This window comes from Tauraco erythrolophus, chromosome 1 (assembly GCF_009769465.1).
Source record: "Tauraco erythrolophus isolate bTauEry1 chromosome 1, bTauEry1.pri, whole genome shotgun sequence".
NCBI classification, from domain to species: domain Eukaryota; kingdom Metazoa; phylum Chordata; class Aves; order Musophagiformes; family Musophagidae; genus Tauraco; species Tauraco erythrolophus.
Genome location: NC_141465.1, coordinates 89,334,712 through 89,355,355, shown reverse-complemented (window position 1 = coordinate 89,355,355; position 20,644 = coordinate 89,334,712). Strand labels below are relative to the sequence as shown.

The following is a 20,644-nucleotide window of genomic DNA, read 5'->3' as shown; positions in this document are numbered from 1 at the left end:
ACAGAAGGATGCTGCTTGTGACAGGTTGAATTTTTTTTTTTTTTTTAACAGCTCACAGCAGGTTTCAGAGATGGTGACGTTCCCGTAGGTATCCTGAAGGGAGTTAGCTGGGATGTGGCTGTTGGTTCATTTGCTTTAGTTTTGGCCTTTTTTTTTTAAATGCTGTTTGTTTGAAACTTGTGCACTAAAGCACTTTCTTCAGAAATTTAATTTCTGCTTATCTTTCAGACTGTGTAAAACACACAGTTTGTCTACAGAGCGATGCATATATTTTCCCTAGTACAGCAGAGCAGGTGGGCAAACTGGCAGATTAGCAATTCCTGAAGCCCTCTGGCATTTCTGGGGGACATCATAAGCATAACCAAAAGGTCAGAGGATTGTAGAAGCTGGAGTTTCATTATGCACTGAAGTGAAAGTGCAGCCTGCCTTAAAAACCCACTTTTTCTGGTCCATACTTATGTGAAATAGAGATGAGATTTAAAGAAAATTACTCAAATTGATAAATCTTGCTGAGTTCACATCCTGCAAAATGATTTTCCTTACACTTTTTGGGGAGGTGGTGGAAATAAAAGTAATGCTTAGCAAAAGCAAACCCAAAGAAAAGCCAGTTCTTAATAAATACAGCCTTTTCAGCTTGAGTCCAACATGTGAGATGGTTTGGATATAATCACACAACAGGGAGGACTTTGTGGTCTGACAACATATTTTCTGACGAGGCTCTGCGGAGCGTTTTGAGGCGCATCTCTGGCTGCAGCACTGTTGTTCCCCAGAAACCTCACGTTTCCAACTCAGTTGGCTGAACAGAGGGAGAATCGTGAACCTGGATGGAAGTCATAAAACATGAGACAGTGGGAAGATGAATGATTTTTGTATAGTATATGCAAGCTCGACGTATCTGTCAGAATAATACATTGCTTGTTGCTCAGGAGAAATAACTGTATGCTCTGCAGCAAGGCAAAATTTTAGTTAAAGTAAGTTTCCAGCTGAGCCCAGGTGGTGAAGAAAATTCAGAGATAGAATCAATATCTCCTTTGGAGAGCGGTAACTAATGGGAACCTTGCCTTGCAATGTACCGATTTGATTGTTCAGGACCATCTGTCTTTCCTTGCAGCTGGCGATGCTTTGCTCTGTGGTTGAGAGGTGTTTCATTGCATCAGAGATGTGAGGGCTGTGGTCAAACCACAGGGCAGAGTAGAAAGCTATTGGGTTTTTAGAATTGTAAATGAAATGCCATTAGCGCTTTTTGTTTTTACGATTTTATTTTTTGTTGTTGTGTTGGGGTTTTTTTTTTAAGTTGGTCCTTCTTTGCTATCTCTGACTCTCAGTGTGAGTCCTGGATGAATATTAGCAGCAAATGTCATCTTCATGAAGTTCTTCAGCTTTGGCACAGGTATTTTTTGTGTATTTTGTTTCCCTTTCACACAAGAAAATAGAACTGCTCATCTGTATACAGTCCCAGGTTCAAACATATGCGTCTGAAATACTGTAGAGTGGCATTTTTTTGTTCTAGTGGGGAATTAGGGTTCCTTTAGAGTAAAGAGCATCTTGATAGTTTTCTAGACAGGATTTTTCAAACACTCACATTCCTGGTTCACCCAGGCCCAACGTGCCCTTCTGACAAGTACTGCTCAAACATTGTCCCCTCTCTTCTTTAATGCAGTCTAATATAACACCACTACATTCTATGATTTACTTATTTTAAATATCAGAAGGTATTAATTCCACTAGCACCAAGACAACCACCTCAAATAGTAGGGGAGAGCCACTTTGTTATGGAGATCATCAGCATGTACCTCCTAGGCCAGGAAAATAGGGAATAATAAAGGTAAGAAGGGAGAAATAATGAAAGAAAGCTATACCAAAATGACGGGGAGATAAAGACAGAGATGGAGAAGATAAAAATGCTGCCACTAAAAATATTTTCCCGAGCCTTTGTGCCTAACACTTAGCAAACCATGGAACCGCCCTGGTACTTCCTTATCTCTTGTCATCAAGTACAGCTGGCCAAAATTTTCTCTTCTGTGGGAAAGCTTTCTTGACAGGGTGTTTTGTGGGATTTTTTTGTGTGCGTGTTGCAGGAGAATGACATGCACGTGACATTTTCACTTTATTATAGGACGTTTTTAAACAATTTTTCAGGTAAAATCCATACTTTAAACTGAAATAATCTAGATTTTTGCCTGGTTTATTTAGGATTTGCCTACAAGATTCCTTCTCTAGGTTACTTGGAATCAAGCTAGTAACGCTTTCCACTTAATTTTTAAAACCTGATGGTAATATTATTATGAGAGGTTTTATTTTAATTTTATAAAAATAATTTTTTTTTCAAAGATCTACTTCCAAAGTACTTTGGAATCATTCCTTCATGCTGAAAGTCCAATGTATTTTTCTCCTGCTGTTCACCTCCTTGTATTTAGTAATAGCCTTGGTATTGGTCTATGCTTTCTGTCTTCTTGCATTTTGTATTTTTTAAAGTAATTTGAATTTTTAAATATTCAGCTCCTGCTCAATAATTTGACTTGCATGGGCTACATTACTAATAATAACAGTAGCTTGTGTGGTATGAGAAAATGAGTATGAGAACTTCTCATTTCTGTTCTTCATGACAAATGAGGAAGGGCAAATACACAAATTACATGAACTAATTACATAAAAGCCATTGCTGTTGTCTTTGCTTTGCTACCAAACATCAAAAAATAAAAGTTGAAACCTGGATGGGCTTGCTGGTTGTGCAGCAACTAACAGTGTCCAAAAACACTCATAAGAAATAGCCTCATAAATTTTGGTCAAGAGCTGACTAACGAGCTGGTAACCATTTGATGTGCTCTCTTTGCTTGTCTGAAGTTTTTGCAGTGATGAGGGAGTAATACTGAGTGATGTGGAGCATTGCTTTTTCTTCTGAAGGTTTGATGAGAAGCTCAACATGAGCCGGCAATGTGCACTGGCAGCCCAGAAAACCAACCATATCCTGGGCTGCATGCAAAGGAGTGTGGCCAGCAGGTTGAGGGAGGTGATTCTGCCCCTCTACTCTGCTCTCATCAGACCCCACCTGGAATACTGTGTTCAGCTCTGAGGTCCCCAACATGGAGCTGCTGGAGGGGGTCCAGAGGAGAGCCACAGAAATGATCGAAGGGCTGGAACACCTCTGCTATGAAGACAGGCTGAGAGAGTTGGGGCTGTTCAGCCTGGAGAAGAGAAGGTTCTGGGTTCTTCCAGTACCTCAAGGGAGCCTACAGGAAAGCTGGAGAGGGACTTTTTACAAGGCATGTAATGATAGGACAAGGGGTAATGGCTTTAAACTGAAAGAAGGGAGATTTAGATTAGATATAAGGAAGAAATTCTTTACTCTGATAGTGGTGAAACACTGGAACAGGTTGCCTGGAGAAGTTGTGGATCATCCCTGGAGGTGTTCAAGGCCAAGCTGGATGAGCCTTTGAGCAACCTGATCTGTTGGAAGGTGTTCCTGCCAGTGGCAGGTGGGTTGGAACTAGATGTTTAAGTCACATTTTTGACAAGGACCAGAATACATAATGGCTAATGTGGCGGCTGTGGGCTCTGCGCCTTGCTTCCATTGCCTTCTCTTTCCCTCATGGCTGATCTGCGTCTTGAGATTTTGATTTGTGTTTGGACTGTAAATGCAGAGGTACAGGGTGGGTGCATACGCAGCAGGTGCCGTGAAGAGTGAAGTTGCATAACTCCTATTTGATGTCTTTCATCTGGAAGCTGATTAGTCCAGTATTGCTTTTCATAAGGCAAGGCACAAGATGATACATGTCTTTTTCTGAAAAGTTGGTAACTTCAATGTGTAAACAAAGTTAGAGGCATTATTGCCCATTTTCTGGATGAATATGCACACCAAGTTGTTTGGAAATTCAGGAAGATGGATATTTTAACAGGTTTCTAGTTACCTGGCATAGTATTTGCTTGCATGAGTAGAGATTTTTGTTTTTCAAGAGCAATTGATATATCTCATGACTTTTATTTTTAACTTCAATGTGTCTAAACCGAAGAGGAAGAGGGAGAAAGTGAAAGTGGATATCATCTGATGGAACAGATGCGTGCTCTCCTTTGTAAGGCAGCCTATACCTTCAGTGCAGGCTCAGGAACACTTCAGGTGGCAGAAATGAGGTCGGTTTCCTCTATACAGTCATACATACCTCTTCTCATTCAATAACCCTTTTATGCTGCAGGTAACAAAACTTCTGGAAAGTGCTATTTTCCTTTTTCTTGTGAGAAGCAAGAAGTTTTTTGTTTTTTTTATAAAGAAATGATAATTGCCAGGAAGGACAGCATAACTTTAAGTGATCATATTTTACTATACTTAAAAAAACAAACAATCTATTTGAGGCACTGTGTTCTCTGTGGCTTTGTTTTTTTGCTTTTTGGTTGTGTTTTTTTTTTTTTCCCCTCCAGATATTTCAGCTTGTTATACTTAGCTTGAAACCTGTCTGCTCTGGCAAATGATATAGTTTCATTAAATACTGAAAAGCGTTTTAATGTGTAGTGGTATGTTTGCTGCATTGTTTTAAGTACGTGCAGCAACATCTTCAGATTTTTTTAAAGTGCTTAAACCAGATGAGGGATCTTACATGACTGTTACCAAACAGGTGACTAGGATACACCTTAAGTATCTAGTTTTGTTCTGACAAGCACAATTACATGGGAGGGGAAATTTTTTTTTTTTCTTTGATCGGGGGACCAGGTGAAGTGCTCAAACAAGTTTCCTGGACATAAAAGAATTTATATTAGTCTGAGAAAATATCTTTTCACCTGGGAAGTGACAAAGCATGGTATTTCAAATGTAACCATAAAACAATGTGTTAAATTTCTTATTTAATGAATTTTAGTGAGATTTTGTCAGTGCAAAAATATGCAATTGAAAATTAGCATGCGTGTTTTCATTTTAAAATTTGGCAGTTTCAGTTGCCACTAATTCAAACTCCTAAACAGATGTTTGCTTCAAATTTGGGAGAATGATAGGCACACAAACTGGGGGATGAAAATCCCAATTTAAAAGAAAATAATAATAAAAAAAAAAGTTATTACTTTTTTTGGTCCTTGTAAATTTACGAGGCATTTTAGAAACCTGATCATTATGTTTAAGAGTTTAAGAAGAATCTTACCTCTTATATAAAAAGTTTTTAAAATATTGAGTCTTGCAGTCCTTTGCAAAGAGGTCTTCACCGTGGTTTCAGTTCTACACCTGAAGATAGCAGAGTGTGGGAGAGGGAGTTTTAGTGGCTTTCCTGAGGTCAATCAGTAAGTCTGAGTAGGGTAGGAATGAAATGTTGACTCTCAGTCCCATTCTCTCATAGACTATACTGTGAACCAAAAAAATAAAATTAAAAATGCCTGACCTGAGTTCTGAGAACCTAAAATTGTAGATTAACAAACGTCAGGAGTGATGCAAGACCTGACAGGAATGTATGTGGAACTATAAATCACTTCTGGTACTCTTTCCTGCTGTCTTATGGGTAAGAGGAATGTGGCTTGTATGGAAATACCTCTGCTAGACAATTAAGAGAAGAGGGTTGTGTGCTAGAAAGGAAGTATGGTTATTAATAGTTAGCGATGACATTGTTCTGTAGTCTTTCAATGCCTGATAGTGGGAGTATGTAATCTCGGCAGTGGTTTACTGATGTTTTGTGCCCTTCTGCTTGAAAACATATGGTACGTTTCAGCCTTAGCTCTGAATTTCCTTTAATTGTTTGCTGTTGCTGCCTAAACACTTTGAAATGTAGGGTGTGGGGAAAGGAGAGGTTGATGTAAACTCTTTGTGACATTTTTCGGAGCTGCTCAAGACTTTGATCAGGCAGAATGAAACTCAGCCGCTGGATTGAACTTGACAGGTTTTGGGTGGGTGATGATGAAGTGAAATGTATCTAGGAGACTTAAGTGGGAAGAAATTAGATGGGTGCAAATTCCAAGGAAATGGTGGTTCGACTGCTTGCCCTGATATCTAGTCAGGGGACAGTAAATGCTGTGCCTGTTGGTCGATCTCCTTGAATCAAAAGTAATATTTTGAGGCTGCTTTAAAATGAGATCATGTCTTCCAAACCGATGAGATGTCAAAATGCTAATTAATTAATTTAAAAATTCTTGTAAACTAACTGTAAAATAATATGATTGGCAGCAAGAACTTTCTAATGCGGAAATTTTTCATCTCTCCTTCTGCTCTAAACCAAAGCTCCAGAAAAGTATGACCCTTTTTGCCTCAACTTGCCAGCACTTAACAAAATGCATAAATACGGTTGCCAAATGAACTGGAAAAAAAAAATAATAATCCCATTTATCAACTCAATCAGCTGTAGTCTGTGGTATGCTCTGTCATTCGAATGCTATTTTTATTTCCTTAAATAACTGATGACTGTTTTTGTGTTTGTAAAGAAACATTCCTTCCTAACTGGAAAAAAATCATCAACCACGTAGAAGAGGTACACGCCTTAAATCATACTTACGACATTTGTAATCTGATTTCTCTTGCCTTTGCCAAGGAAGCGCGGTTTTGAGATTTCTTGCGGCAGTCGGTATTTATCTGTGTTAAATCTTCATAAACTGGACACTACAGTGCTTTTTTTCCCTGGCTTGATGTATGGTGCTTAAAATTCATGGCAATTTCTAAAGAAAGTGGATGTTAATTGCAGCGGTGATAACTTTTTTTTTTTCCCCTGTGATATCAGTACTGGAGCCATATAGCTATGCTGCTCAGTCTTCTGTTTGGTACAAAATCCTCATTCCACATATTTTAACGCCTGTTTGAACACCTCCGCGCCCGTGTGCCCAGGCTGAATCACTCTCCTCTGGTGATGTATGCAAAAGATCTATTAAATACTACGCCAACACCAAAGGCTGCCGAGACGCTGTGGTGACCGAGCTTGCTTTCTGCGGGGTGTGAGGATGGGGGCAGACATGAGGAAGCCTGGCACTAAGGCAGATCATCTCCAAACACGCTTGTTGATCCAGGCGTGAAGGGGGAGCTTCTCTACACTGTGGGATGAGCCCACGTAGGGCAGCAAGAGTTAAATAGGGTAGTAGGATGCTACTCCTCTTGAGCTACAAAAGATGTCTGGCTACTGAAGGAAGCAAAGTTAGAGGAAACTTCCGAATTCTCTTCTAAGGAGAATGAAGTACTAAATCATGGTCCAAAAAATCAGGGACTGTGAGAATTGAGGGTCTTGCTGTGTTTCAAGCCTTTTTTACAGAGGGGCTGAATTTCTTCTATATCATATTGTTAACCTGTGTGAGCAAAACAGAAAAACTCCTGTATACAAATAATTAAAAAAAAAAAAAAAAGAAAGGAGTGGGGGAAAAGCAAGCCCTGCCAAAACTTTCACTGTTTCAAGAACAAGAGGTCTTTACTTCTTTTATTACTCATTAGGCTTCAGGGGAATTTCACCTTTAAGTGGATTACTGTCATTCCAGTTCTGTGTAGTGGGGTGACTTGGCACTAGAGTGTTTCGCACACTTCGCTTGTAAAGTCTGTTTTGTATAAATAGTTCGGGGTGAAAAGCACATCACTTGATGATTTTTTTTTTTTTTTTTTTTTTTTCCCTCCCTTGACTTTGACTGGAATGCAAGTAACTGGTGAGAAAGTTAAGGCTTGTCTAAACACAGAAACAGCCTGGGATGGTTATTCCATAGTGTGGCTTTCCGAGCCTATACTTTCTTTACAGTAAGAATACCTGCAAGTGGGTGAGATAAATTCCCTTTGTCTCGTCCAAAATGGGATGAAGCTGCGATGCGCAGAGAGCTCTCTCGATTTACAAGGCACGTCTGCCGGGGCTGCCCATGTGCGGTACCTTTGCCCTTCTCCTTTGCGGTTGGCTTATTTGGTAGCAGCGACATCCCAGAAACACACCTGCATTTTACAACCTGATACTCACTCTCTCTTATCAATAAAAGACTCGTTTGGTACATGTCGTTGCTGTAATGGTCATAGCGAAGGTTACACTGTAGCATGGTAGGAGACATGAGCCTGGGTGGAATTTGGAGTCACTGGGGACAGTTGGTCCCTTCCCTTGTCAAGCACCTTGAAAGTTGTCAACTTGGAAGTCTTGCTTCAAAAAACCCCCATTAATTTCTATTGTGTGTTTTTCCTTAATCCCATTGCTCCTGTCAGAAAGAAACCATGAAGCTCAGTGCTGCAAGGGGTTGCAGGCAATGAGGTGAGCAGGACAGAGAGGTCTTTTGCTGGCCATTACACACGGCGGTGGGCAGTGCCAGGAGCTGAGGAACAAACTCTGGGGAAGACCCTTCAATGCACATGTCAGTCTTAGAGGTCTGTGACTGGCTGCTGTCATCGCAGATGGAGTTGGGATTTGGGGGATGGATGGGCCTTTTTGTCCAAAACGAAAATGCTTCTTATCTCAGGCTGTTTCAAAACACGGTTTCCATAGTGGTTGAACTCTGGTGAGACCTGTGAATTGCAATGGTGAAGAGGAATGTTCCTCTGCCTGGCTGTGATTTACAATTATTGATACTGGGAGCACCAAGGTAACAGGAGAGTTCATGGAGAAAGTTTTGTTCCTGCATTCTGGCAGCAGGAGCACCTGCCTTTTGGGAGAAAGGCTGAAAGTGAATCGTTGAAGAGTAGGTGTCTGTAATCATGCGTAGCTGGGGCAAGAAATCCTTGTGTCAAGGGTCGCAGTGATTTATTATTTTACACAGTATGGAAGAACAACGAAGAGCACACAGAGGGGAGTGGCAAAACAATTAGCACTGTTTCTGAACTTTGTCCAATACAGTGCTCTGTGCACAGTTACAAGTGGGATAATTTACTGAACAGAGACATTGAGGTCACTCCAAGTCAAACTATGCCTGCAGGATGATTGTTTTAATTATTATTTTTAGTTTTGGGCCCAAAAAGGGAGGGGGAATAAAAAGTAGTTTAGCTATTCCACCCACTCCTCCTTCTCCTTTTGGTTCAAGGTTGAACCCGTTAGCAGCCTTCACAGCAACACGGAGAGCTGTAGGAGCTGGGATCGCAGTCTTCAGGCGAGACAAGTGCGTGACGGGCGCTGAGCGTCCTGAAGTGCAAGGCCAAGGTGGTAATTGAGAGTCCACAAAGTTGGTTCAGCCCCATTCCCTGCTCTCCCTCCTTGCCCCTTCTGCCAGCGCTAATAACCGAAACGTACCTCCGAGGAAGAGCAAGTTACCCGACTTGTTCAACGAGCTCCTGCTGTAGGTTTCATCCCTTACTCCACCTCCGAATATAAACAACGCATAGCTGTGCAGTGATGCTGCTGAAAAATGCAGCTGTAAATTCTGTATCACACTGATTTGAGCTGGCTTTAGTGGTCAGTAGAATGCTGCTTCCAAGACAAACGTTTTCTACTTTTAAAAAATACCTCGTTTTGTAATGGAAATAGGCCCTTACTTAAGGGAATGCAGGTGCCATTAAGGAGGGTTTGTTGTGAAGGCAGAGCTGAAGGAGACACAGTGTGAGCTTTCAAGATGACGCTAAATGTCTTCATAAATGTAGTACTTAGAAACATGCCTGTTAAATATGATCTATTCAGATGATTTTCAGAATTCTGTAGCCAAAAAAATGCATTAGTCTCTTTTCCTAAAATGTCAGAAGTTTTTGTTGCTAGGCACTGTAGGTACCGAGTGGGTCGTTTTTTTTTCCTTTTCTTTGGGAGCCTGGAAATTGAAAACAACTTCTGGCACCAACTCATGATCTGGATGATGCTGTAATACTCCCATGCAAATATGCTTCACTAGTCCTGGGAGCATCGGGTGCTATTATGAAATTATGTTCCCATCCTTCCCCTTCATACTCTGGAAAAAAAAACACCTAAAAACCCCAACAAAAAAACTCACCAAAACAGAGCTTGAATAGCAATAGAAGTAAAGGCTTTAACTGAAACAGTGGGTATTTGCATAAGAGTAAGAGACAACAGACTGTCTTCATCTATTGGCTGAGGCAGCCAGGAAAATTAGAAAAACACCGTGTTAATTAAGTTGTTTTTCTCCCAGATGCCAACTGAATTGAAAGATGTGCCGTAACTTGTATGCCTAGGAGATCTCGTTGTGTTTCAGTGCATGTGTAGGGTTTCAGAGAAACAGTTAACTAGAGAGAAGACAGGCTTACCACACAGCATGACTGCACCCTAAAGAAAGCAAGTGTATTTACACACTTGTTTAAATTAATATTCCTGCCCCACCCAGATAACAATGATAATAAGGTATTTATTTTTTTTAATTAAATTGCAGCTCAAATATACAAGCCGAATTTAGTGTGATGTGGCATTGCACATAAATAGCAAAAATAAGATGGTATTGACACATTCTGTTATGGAGACCTCTCTTCTTAATTATGTTTTACTTCATGCTCTATCATTTTAGAGATTTTTAAAATTCTTTTTGTATTTTACTCACTGTATGTCCCTTCTCAGCTTTAGTGGTTAGTGTTTTTTTTTTTACTTAAAGTCAACTCTGTTTTGCGTGTCTACTCCTGTCTTTTCCCTCATTTCCCTGTTGCTCATGATATTTTTTCTGTTTTAGAAGTGCTGTTTCTTTTTTTTCTCCCTGTATTTTTAAGTGTTGAGGACCTATGTCCTTCCTCACCGCCACCTCAGCAGTGCTATGTGTTTGTCTTCCTCTTCATAGTGCCACATCATCTTTGCCACAAATTCTTGCCATGGTGACATATGTTAGGAGCTGATAACAGTTGCAAACACAGCGCCACTGCCAGTCGTGATCCCCCAAGTTTTTAAATTACTTTTAAAGTTATCCTTTTTTTTTTAAAGGAAGGTGTCCATATTCTCATGTTTTCCCACGGAGCGAGTGGCTCCTTTCTTTGCGGCCCAGAGAATGGCGATGGGAGCGAGGAATCCTGCCGCAGCCACCCTGCTCTCCCCACTCCATTCACTGCCGGGGCTGCGGAGCTCGGGCGCAGCCCCCCTGCCCCTCGCCTATGAGCAGAAACAGTGCTGAGGGCTGGTGAGGAAGGACAAAGAAGACTCAGCTCTTTCCTCGTGTCTATGAGGCTGCAGGAGTGAGAGAGACAAGTCTACTTGGACACTGGAGGGAGGGCACGGACCACAGTCCCGCTTTCAATATGGGCATGCCATCTTGTCTCCTTCTCAACATTGGTTAGAGGGGGATGCTTTAGCAACAGATAGAGGGAAGGTTTTGTGGCTAGTAATGCCCCATGGGGAGCAGAAAGGCAGGTGCATGCCCAAAAGTGTGCCGTATCATTTGCCGTTCCTCTGAATGGTGGTATCTAAATGCCTGTTCGTGGATGACCTGTTTCCCGCTGCCAGCTGTCTCTCCCCTGTGTTACGACTTTGCAGAGTTTTTGGGTGTGGTTTACTTTGAAGTTTGAGGCAAAAATGAAACGCTGAGCGGTGGTAGCTCTACCTAGTCAGCGTTCTGCGGTGTGTGTTTAATGTAGGTCTGGATGGTGTGTGGAAAACTCAAGTTGTGCTGAGGGCATCTGAAACGCTCTGCTGTTTCATCATGCAATAGTCTAGGGGAAAAAACCCAATGCCCCGCGGTCTCCTTCCAACCTCCCTACCTCCTCCCACCAAGACACTTAGAAGTAGTAACAACATAAGGGAATTGTACCTGAATTTTGTGGTTAAGGCTTCAGGCTTTATTTTTGTTATGATTTAAGACCTGTAATTGTATGATGCTAATTCCAACTCCAGATGCTCACGGAGATGCACTGATCGAGCTCTGTATTACAATCATCTAGTTGATTTTTGTCCCCATTGTCCCTGTTAGTCAGTTCAGAAGCTTTACTTTTTTTCATGGTCAGAAACCGTGTGTTTTCTGCATAAATGTGTTTATGGCGGACCATGGATTGGTTTTGGACTGGGAAGCTCTTCTCTGCCCTCCTGGTGTTGCTCCCCTTGTGCTGGTAGATGGCAACAGTATTGCCTCTCACACTCTGTTTTATTAGCGTAACGGAACCAAGTTCTCCTGTTTTCATTGTGTAGGTCCCTTGTCTTCTCATCATACTCCTCTTTCTCTGCAACTCTGCTAATTTGAATCTTTCTTAAATTTAAATGGCCTGCCATTGTTTACAGAGTTTGGGAAGACCTCAGTGGCAGAGGAGGGTTGTGGACACAGGTATGAAACACTTTTTTTCTCAAGCAGTGCTTGGGTGACTTGCAGTCACCAGGAGAGAGGTCTGGTGTGGCGTTCTTCTCCAGGCTTTTGTGTTCTGAATGTTTAAAAAGAATCCTTTTTGTGGAATACGATGAGATTCAAGTTGCAGTACACCCTGTGGAGCTGAAGTGGTAACAACCATTAGTCTTATGAAAGTACAGTTATATTGGTAAAAAGAATAGTGCAATGGCTTCTATATTTGAGCGCATTAATCACTGAACAATGATCCTGTTCACACTTCTAATGATAAATCTAATTGCAGGTTGATAGCTTGTCATACTGTTTTTTTTTTCTGCTGGTTTTTGTGGTGCTATTTAAAATTCATTTTCAGGTTCGTTGTTCTGGTAGAGTTTAAAATGGCTGGTAGCTATTTTGAGATCGGTAGCTTCAGTGATTTACTGCGATGATTAGGGATGGTCAAGAAAAACGTGGCAAGGACAGGATTTAAAAACGCTGATTTGTTGAAATTAAACCTTTTTGTGTCAATATCTAAACCTGAGCCTTTTGGGTAACCTCTCTTGATGCTCTGGGGGTGAATTCCAGGCCCTGATGGGAGGAGAGCTTGTGTTGGGGCACTCACGTGCAAGAGAGTAGGTGTGATCAAACTGCAGGCTTGGGAGATGGGGGGAGGCAGGTTTTGAACCATGTTTTCTCCTGCACACCAGTGAGTGCCGTGACTAGCTGTGTTCTGCCTCCTGTGTTATCTCCCCCTGCCTCTGACCTGTTTCTGAAGGCCTTGACTCATATTGGCAATGATAATTGGTTCTTGGGGGCTGCAGGTCCTCTTTATCAGAGGGCTGATTTTTGATAGGTTTAACTGCTGCGACACCTTTGAAATTTAATTCTTTCATATACCAACAGTTTGGTGGTTGTGCAACCAAGCAGCCACTGATGAGCAGCTCTTCTGCTTTGTTTTTGTTATGCTCAGGGTGTAGGCAGCAACCATTCCTCTAAATCTCAGACTCTTCTTCCTTGTTTACCTGAACAATGTGCTTGTTCTCTGCAGTTCAGTCGACATAACTCATCAGTTTGGGAGTTTACTCTTGAGTTTTGATGACTGGTCAGACCAATCAGGGCATATTGCCTTGGTGCTGTTGTCAGTTCTGTTCATTACCTTACAACTACTTGTTTCTTCTGCTCTATTGCTTTCTTCCCTTTCCTTGCCTGCTTATTTCTTGGACTTCCCAGACCCCTGGACACTGACCTGATAGTTAGATGTGTTTTGTTGTTTAACAAGTAGTTTCTCTTCTTCTTGCAATGACACTTTAACCTATGGCCTCCTGCATGTGAAAGAAATGATGCCTTTTCAAGTCCTTGGGGTTTTTGGTGCTAATATGACACTCAAAAATTAATTGAATAAAACCGTCACATCTAGTCAGCTTTCCCTCTATTGCATGGAAAGGAAAAAGGGTCATTGCATGGAAGGGAAAAGTAAATAACCCTCCTGAGGTTGCATCCTCAGCATGAAGCTCTACCTTGGCCACTTGTGCAGGCAGCCCCTTGGGTATTGCAGGAGCCTGGTGCGGAGGAGGAGGCGAGGTTGCCTGTCCTCCATCCATCCCAGCCCTCTCCACTCATGTGCCGCTGCATCGCGTCCCCCATAATCATTGTCACGTCACATCCCCCTGCAGCAGAAGAGCCCTCGCTGTGGCACATTGCACGTCAGGCTTTAGGGTATAACCTTCACGGTATGAGACACTTGGGATCTTTTGGATGCGGTAACACGGAGCCCGCAGCCTACATGGGGAATACCTTGTTCAAATGTTTTCCTTGAATGAAGCCATGTTTACAGACTGATAAGAAACACTAGAATCCTAGGGACCTTCAAAACCAGAAGGTTGTGGGGATTCTTGGGTTTGTTTTACATTTTTTAAAGTGTTTGTTTTACTTTTTAAAGTATGTATTAGAAGCAGCTGTTGTTTTCTGTGTGGATTTTTTTTTTTCTAATAAATTTTAAACAGTGGAATAATTCTTACATTCAGTGAGTATGTGTTTAAAAAAAAAAAGTTCGAAGTGTATTACATTGCTTTTCCATACTGTGAAACTCTGATACCAGTACCTTGACTCACAAAGCCTTCGAACCACAGGGCTGTGCGTAGCTTATGAATTAAGTAACTTTGTGTACCTTTTCCTGTGGCTTCCAGCTGAAGGGGAGCAAGTGCGCAAGAGGGCACATTCTTTTGTTGTTGATAGCATTCCGCCTTAACGAGAAGGAATTTCTTGCCTATTGTTTATCAAGTGGAAAGAGATCACAAGTTGTATAATCTCTCTCTGTATCGTCGTATTATTATTTTAGTTTTTTTTTTTTTAACCTTGCTCTTGCTGTTCGGTTGATCTGTAGCAGGTGCAGCGAGTGGGTGCTGTAATACACCGCACCTATATTCTGTTGTATATTGGTGAGAGCTAGGGGGGGTGGAGAGGAAGGGGAGGAACGCAAAGGAGAGAAGCACACACCCCCCCCCCCCCCCCCCCCCTCAAAGTAAGGAAGCAGCAAAGCTGAATACGGTTTGATTTCTGTCTCTCTGGAGCTTTGCTCAGCAACCAAACCCAGGCTCCAGGTGCAGTATTCCCTCCTCGGTCTGCGAGCATAGAAACGGCGCGTCCCTCCTCTTCTTCCTCCCCTGCCAAGAGTTTCTGGGTGGTGAATGTCAGTAGCCAGAGTTATTTTTAAAGGCAAGAGGTGAGGCTTGTCGTGCAGAGCTGGGAAGAGAGGGCGTTTGTTTGCTGAGCAGAGCTGACAATCAAAGTGGAGATCGCTGCCTACTGGCTCGCCACTGCCGTGTGCCAGGTAATCTTTAACGTGCCCTCAGTCCCCGGGATCGCAAACCAGCCTGCCTGTGCGCACGACGAACGACCTGTGCTTGTGATCCAGAAGATTGCTTTTTCAGGACCCTTTCTGTGAGCTGGACTTTGACGTTTAGAGGCTCGCACTGATCGTCCGGCAAAACCTGCTTAGTGCTTTTAACTGAGCGCCTGCCTTTTCCGCTTCTCTTCGCAGGATAATATAAATGTTTTTCTAAAAGCGTGCGAAAATATTGGACTGAAAGAAGCTCAGCTTTTTCACCCAGGAGATCTTCAGGATTTGTCCAATCGAGTTACAGTCAAGTAAGTTCCGTGATTTTATTTTTTCCCTCTCCTTCTCCCTCTAAGCTCTTTCACAGTCTTTTTCTTTTTTTTTTTAAATATTTGCCTATGGAAAAGCCTTTTTTTAATCTGGTACAAGCAGTTCTGAGTACTATGTTGAGGGTTTAAGCATTGTTAAGGCTGGTAAATAAGATTTGCACAAGTTTAATTTAAAAAATGAAGTAGCATTATGCCTTAAGCAAACTAACTGTTAATGAATATTTACAGCATTTACTATGTGAGATGGAAGCTGTTCAGGTTGTTTTAAACTTGGAGCAAAATTAACTGTTAAATGCTATCAAAAGCATCACTTCCCTCTCTTCTTTGACGTTACCAATGTAGAATCTGAAAGGCTGAGGTGGTACTTCTGATACATACCTGAATGGCTGAGGCTCAGGTACAGTGTTCCTACAGGACCCCTGGTCTTGCGACTCTGAAATTTAATTGGGTGTTTGTCACCGAATGTCACATCTCCTGTCAAGGAGTGTGTGTGTGTGCGGGTTATGCGTGTAGAAACCAAGCACTGAATTGCACAAAGGGTAACTGTCATGTTTACAGGGAAAAGACTTTTCCTGTGAAATAGCAGTGCTTTGGTTCCGAAATATAATTAGTGGATTCTCAAATTTCAGGGCTGCTGTGTCTGCTACTGTGAGTTTTATTACTAGTTTCTGAGAGATTGAGGTAGAACCTTACTGTGCAGACACTTAACAGGTGTTTTAAGACAAACGTGTCATGGAAGAATATAATCTTGGGGCCTCTGGCTTTGTTACATTATTAGCTGTTTTTGTTGCGTTGGTACAAAGACTGAATTTATTGTTAAACCTTCAAAAAAAAAAAAAAAAAGCTTTAGTGAGTTTTCCTGGAAACCTGTCAGGTTAAATGTTAAGAATTGATTCCTGTCTTTAATTGCCAATTTTATCAAAGAGGAATAGGCAGTAATCCTTCTGTAAATACCAGGAAAAAAAAAATAAATATTGTGAAATGGCACATAAGTGCTTTAATTAGAAAAAAAAAAATCTCTTGTAGGTGGATCAGGTGGTAGTGTGTTGACATACCCTCTGCCTGGTTTTAGAATGAAAGTTCGTACTGTTTTGAGGTCTGACACTTGAGATGGCAACGCATTTTCCAATCTTTGACTCATACCCGAAACGTAATTTCTTGCTCATGTGTTGTTTAAGGATTTGGTGCCTTTCCAGGGCACCAGTATTCTCCCCACTGGTTCCTATGTCATGCCAAAAGCTGGAGGGTTGGTAACCTCTGCCATGCTTTAATTACGTGCGAAAGCCTCCTTAAAGTTGTTTTGGTGGAGGTTTGCTCCAAGGGTATAGCTGGGAAGGGTTGGAGGCGATCAGGAGCTGGTCTTCAGCAGTGTCTATAGTGACAAGCTGAATCCCTGGGGAGATCGAGTTAGCAAACTGTTGTGCCAGGTAGGTTGTTCAGCTCATCCCTATGTTAGTTGTGATGCCCAAGTGAGGTCAGCCATGAAAATCATCCAGTGAACCTGTAACCGGGGTTTTTTTTTGGGTCTTTTCAGCTCTGCCAGTGCTCTTCCCGGCTCCAGGAGCAGAGAGTAAGGCTGGACTTTTAAGTCGTCATAAGGCAATAGGGTTTTTTTCAAAAGTACAGATTTAACCACTGAGCACTTCTTATGGACAGCAACGCAAGGGGTCTGGGTTAGAGTCAAAAGAGCTGCCAGCTGTATAGCCATGCTCTTTTAATTTGTTTCAATATAAGTTTGATTTTCCACACGTTATATATCATATGACAGTCCCACAGCGTGTGTAAAATGCTTACATAGTAATTCAAAACTCCTGTATCTGAGCATGCTGTAAAGTAGTTACCTAACCACACCAGCACATTTTGACATGTTTAGGAGTTTGGAGAGGGACAGGAGGGAAGTTTTAATCCAAGAAATGAAGGATGTTAGTTACATGAAGATGACTTTCTCCATTGAAAAGTTGATTGCGCATCACTTGATTACCCAGAGGGCAAGCTCGTCTTCAGAAGGTTTCCAGAGAGAGTCACATATGTGTCAGGAGAGAAATGCTGTTGGATCAGGACCTTTATCTGACCTATTTTTAACAATTATTATTTAATAGTAATAAGTAATTTCATACATTCAAGCTAAACTACAGATTTCTTCAAATCTTCTAGAATGCCAGGCCTCAGAAAAGGGATATTGTTTCATGTCTTGCTTTTGCGTTACTCTCTGTTAACCTCGGTCTCAGCTTTAAAAGTAAACGATTTCTTGTCACAAAGAGGGAAAACTTTTTTTTTATATGCTGATTTTTGTAAAAAAAATTGCATTTTGATTTTGGCTTTCTAACATTCCCAAGCAAATTCATTTTGCTGCTAACACCTGAGGCTAATTGCCCACGTCTTACACCAGTTGTGACAGGCTGTGCAGGGTAACGTTATGGTGTGCCTGAAGCAGTGTGCACTCCGACACCTCGGCAGCGGTGCTGCGTGCTGCTGCTGCACCACCGTTAGCACGTGCTTTTTATCGACCCGAAAGAGATTAAATAAACGGTCGCTTAAACAGTCAGCTTCTCAGGGTGGGATGACTGAGAGCAGTGGGAGAGCTGGTAGGACACACGTGTGGACTGCTGGGCGTAAGAAAACGCCTGGTTCGCGTCGTACGTGGAAAATAGGTAAGAGGAAGGTACCATTAAAAGGGTGGGTCCACTTCTGTTGCTAAGGAGGACATGAGAGTTGTGGTCTTATGTCAGAGCCAAACCAGCCTCTAAGACTGGCTGGGAGGTTGCATCTCTGTCCCTGCCGCGCTTGGCCTTCTGTAGGCTTGTCCAATTGCTCTGATGGCTCTGGTGCTGGGGAGGTCCTGCAGGAGGAACACCTTCCCTCTGAGGGTGCTGAAGAGGTGTTCCCTCTGTTTCTCCTGTCTCTGCTGCCTGGCAGTTGCGTGCTTCTTGTCTTGTGGGAAATGGCTTTAAACTGAAAGACAGTAGATTTAGATTAGATATAAGGAAGAAATTTTTTACATTGAGGGTGGTGAGGCACTGAAACAGGTTTCCCAGAGAAGTTGTGGATGCCCTATCCCTGGAAGTGTTCAAGGCCAGGTTGGATGAGGCTTTGGGCAACCTGGTGTAGTGGAGGGTTTCCCTGCCCATGGCAGAGGGGTTGGAACTAGATGATATTTGAGGTCCTTTCCAACCCTAACCATTCTACAATTCTAGAAATCACACACCCTCAGGCTGTTAGCATCTCAGACCTCCATCCTGTCCCACCCGGGCAGGCTCCCTTCCCAACAGGAAAAGTTATTTTCTTCTGGTTTCATACTCATTTCTGAGTGTGCTTGCTGCCTTTCACTGTATCTTGGCTGGTAGCGCTCTGTCTTTGACTCATCAACAATAACACCAAGCTGTTCCAAGATACCAAACTCTTATTTGTATGTGGTGTAATGTTCTGGTGGTCACCTGGGTTAAGGTAAAGACCCTGTGTTCCTTGTGGCTTACCAGAAGCCATACTAAGAAAATAATCTTCCTATCTGGTAAGGAGGTTGTAACTTTCACTTGTGTTTTGTTTTCTACTGCAACTGAGATGATGCATAGGCATAATGTGAAACCCTCCTCTGTAATTACTCCTAGTATCTGGGACGGGAGAGGCAAGAATCCTCTTAAAAATCCAGAGTCACAGTTCCAAGTGATTATGTGATTATCCTTTTTGTAAAGGAAAAAGCTCCTTAAAATTTTATTGTTTAGAAGTTTGTGTGAAGAGGGCTGGTTAAAATTACTGGTTGCTGTTCAAAGCCTTGCAGACTTTATGCTTTGCCAGATCAGCGATGAGATTAGTAGTCGGGTGATGTGGAAAAATATACTGGCATGGATGGTTTCTTTTCTGCCAGTGAAAATGGGAGTATGGATTAATGTCTGAGATTTATAGCTCAGTCTTTCTATAAGTCTGCAGAAGTTGTTGCTCAATGGTATAGTACAGTAATGTGTCATGTGTTCCAATAAAGATTATCCAGATGGATTTATTCTTCACGTACCGTGTTTGGCAGTCATGTGCGTATATTCTTGTTTTGTGGCTAGTTATTTGTGTAAACGCATATGTGTCCCTCTTCAGTTCTTTCAGTATAGTTGATTTTTTTAGCCTAGGATTTTATTATTTTTGTATTGGAGGAGATGTTATTTTAAAGCCCAGTAGCTTGGATTTGGTTGTCATTTGTTTTTTGTTTGGTTGGTTTGGGTTTTTTTTAAGTAATGCAAGATTGTCTTAGTACTTCATTTGATTATTTTTTAGTTCTATCAAAGTAAGAATGTAATACAAGCTTAGTGACTGTCAGTTGTCAGCATAGTTACTATTTAAAAATGTTAAGCACTTCCTTACCCAGCTCTTTAGAGGTGACACACCCAGTTGTTCCCAGTTGTGGAAGGGTTTTTATCAAAATCGTGCCATGGAGTTAAAAGTGAGAGTTTGCTTAGGCAGACAGCGACTTCTATTCTGATGGATCTGTTATCCCAATTAGCGTTTTTAAAGGAGGCAGCCTGAACAATCAGATGGATGGCATAGTTAAAATTTGTCTTGTCTTTCAAGCAAATTATTTCTTCCATCTGAAAAAAAAATTCTAATTCTGTAAAATGAGGTATCCACTTAAAGAATCTCGTTAAATGCTAATAATAAATCCAAACAGTGGTGGCTTACTAGATGAAAATATTAAACTAAGTTTAAAAAAATTATGAAGCAATTCACTTAATCTTCTTAATCTTAAATAGCAAATTTTTTATAAAGCTACCATGAGCCCTCGAGTCCTGATGTTGAAGTTTTACTATATTAATTTCATTCTTCAATACAATATCAAATCAAAATATTTGTCTTCTGTTAATATTATTACAGGATTATATTTAGAGTATGTCTTGAATGAAGCTCAAAATCATCTGCAAAGATAGCTGGAAATATCTCAGCACCTTGTGGAACTTGGTATTTGGATAAGGCCTTCAACTTTTTGCTGCTCTGTAGTTTTTCCCGTATTCATTGTCAATCCTGTATACTAAATGAAGTCTAAATCATAGAAAGCAAACAGAAAACCCTGTTGAAGAAATCTTGCTGAAGTGGGATTATGTGCATACATGAGATGAAATAGCGGAGCTCTGACTCTGGCCCTGGCATTTCTAACTTGTGTGTAGTTTTAACTTATCAGTTTAATGCATCTTTAGCACAATTATTTTTCATGATTTCCTAAAGGAAAAAGCAACCCTTGAAAAACGGGGAGTGCCATGCTTTCTGTAGCCTATATAACTAGAGCCAGCTGGAGAGAAGTAACAACTGTTACCTGTCATGTTCATCCTCGTATTCCTGCATTTCAGAAGCTGGGGTTTTGAGACAGACTGTCTATTTCAATTCAGAGATAAGACTTTATGAATTTAAAATACCACAAAAAAAAGTT

The 20,644-nt window shown here is 41.4% G+C and overlaps 1 protein-coding gene across 4 annotated transcripts in view; it reads left to right on the top strand.

The window, feature by feature from the left end:
• Positions 1 to 20,644, top strand: part of LMO7 (LIM domain 7) — a 133,687-nt gene that overhangs the window by 43,795 nt on the left and 69,248 nt on the right. For all 4 annotated transcript variants that reach the window (XM_086611619.1, XM_086611603.1, XM_086611611.1 and 1 more), the window contains exon 4: positions 15,116 to 15,222. In XM_086611619.1, the coding sequence (XP_086467745.1) occupies positions 15,116 to 15,222 (107 nt within the window). The remainder of the gene's footprint in view (positions 1 to 15,115; positions 15,223 to 20,644) is intronic.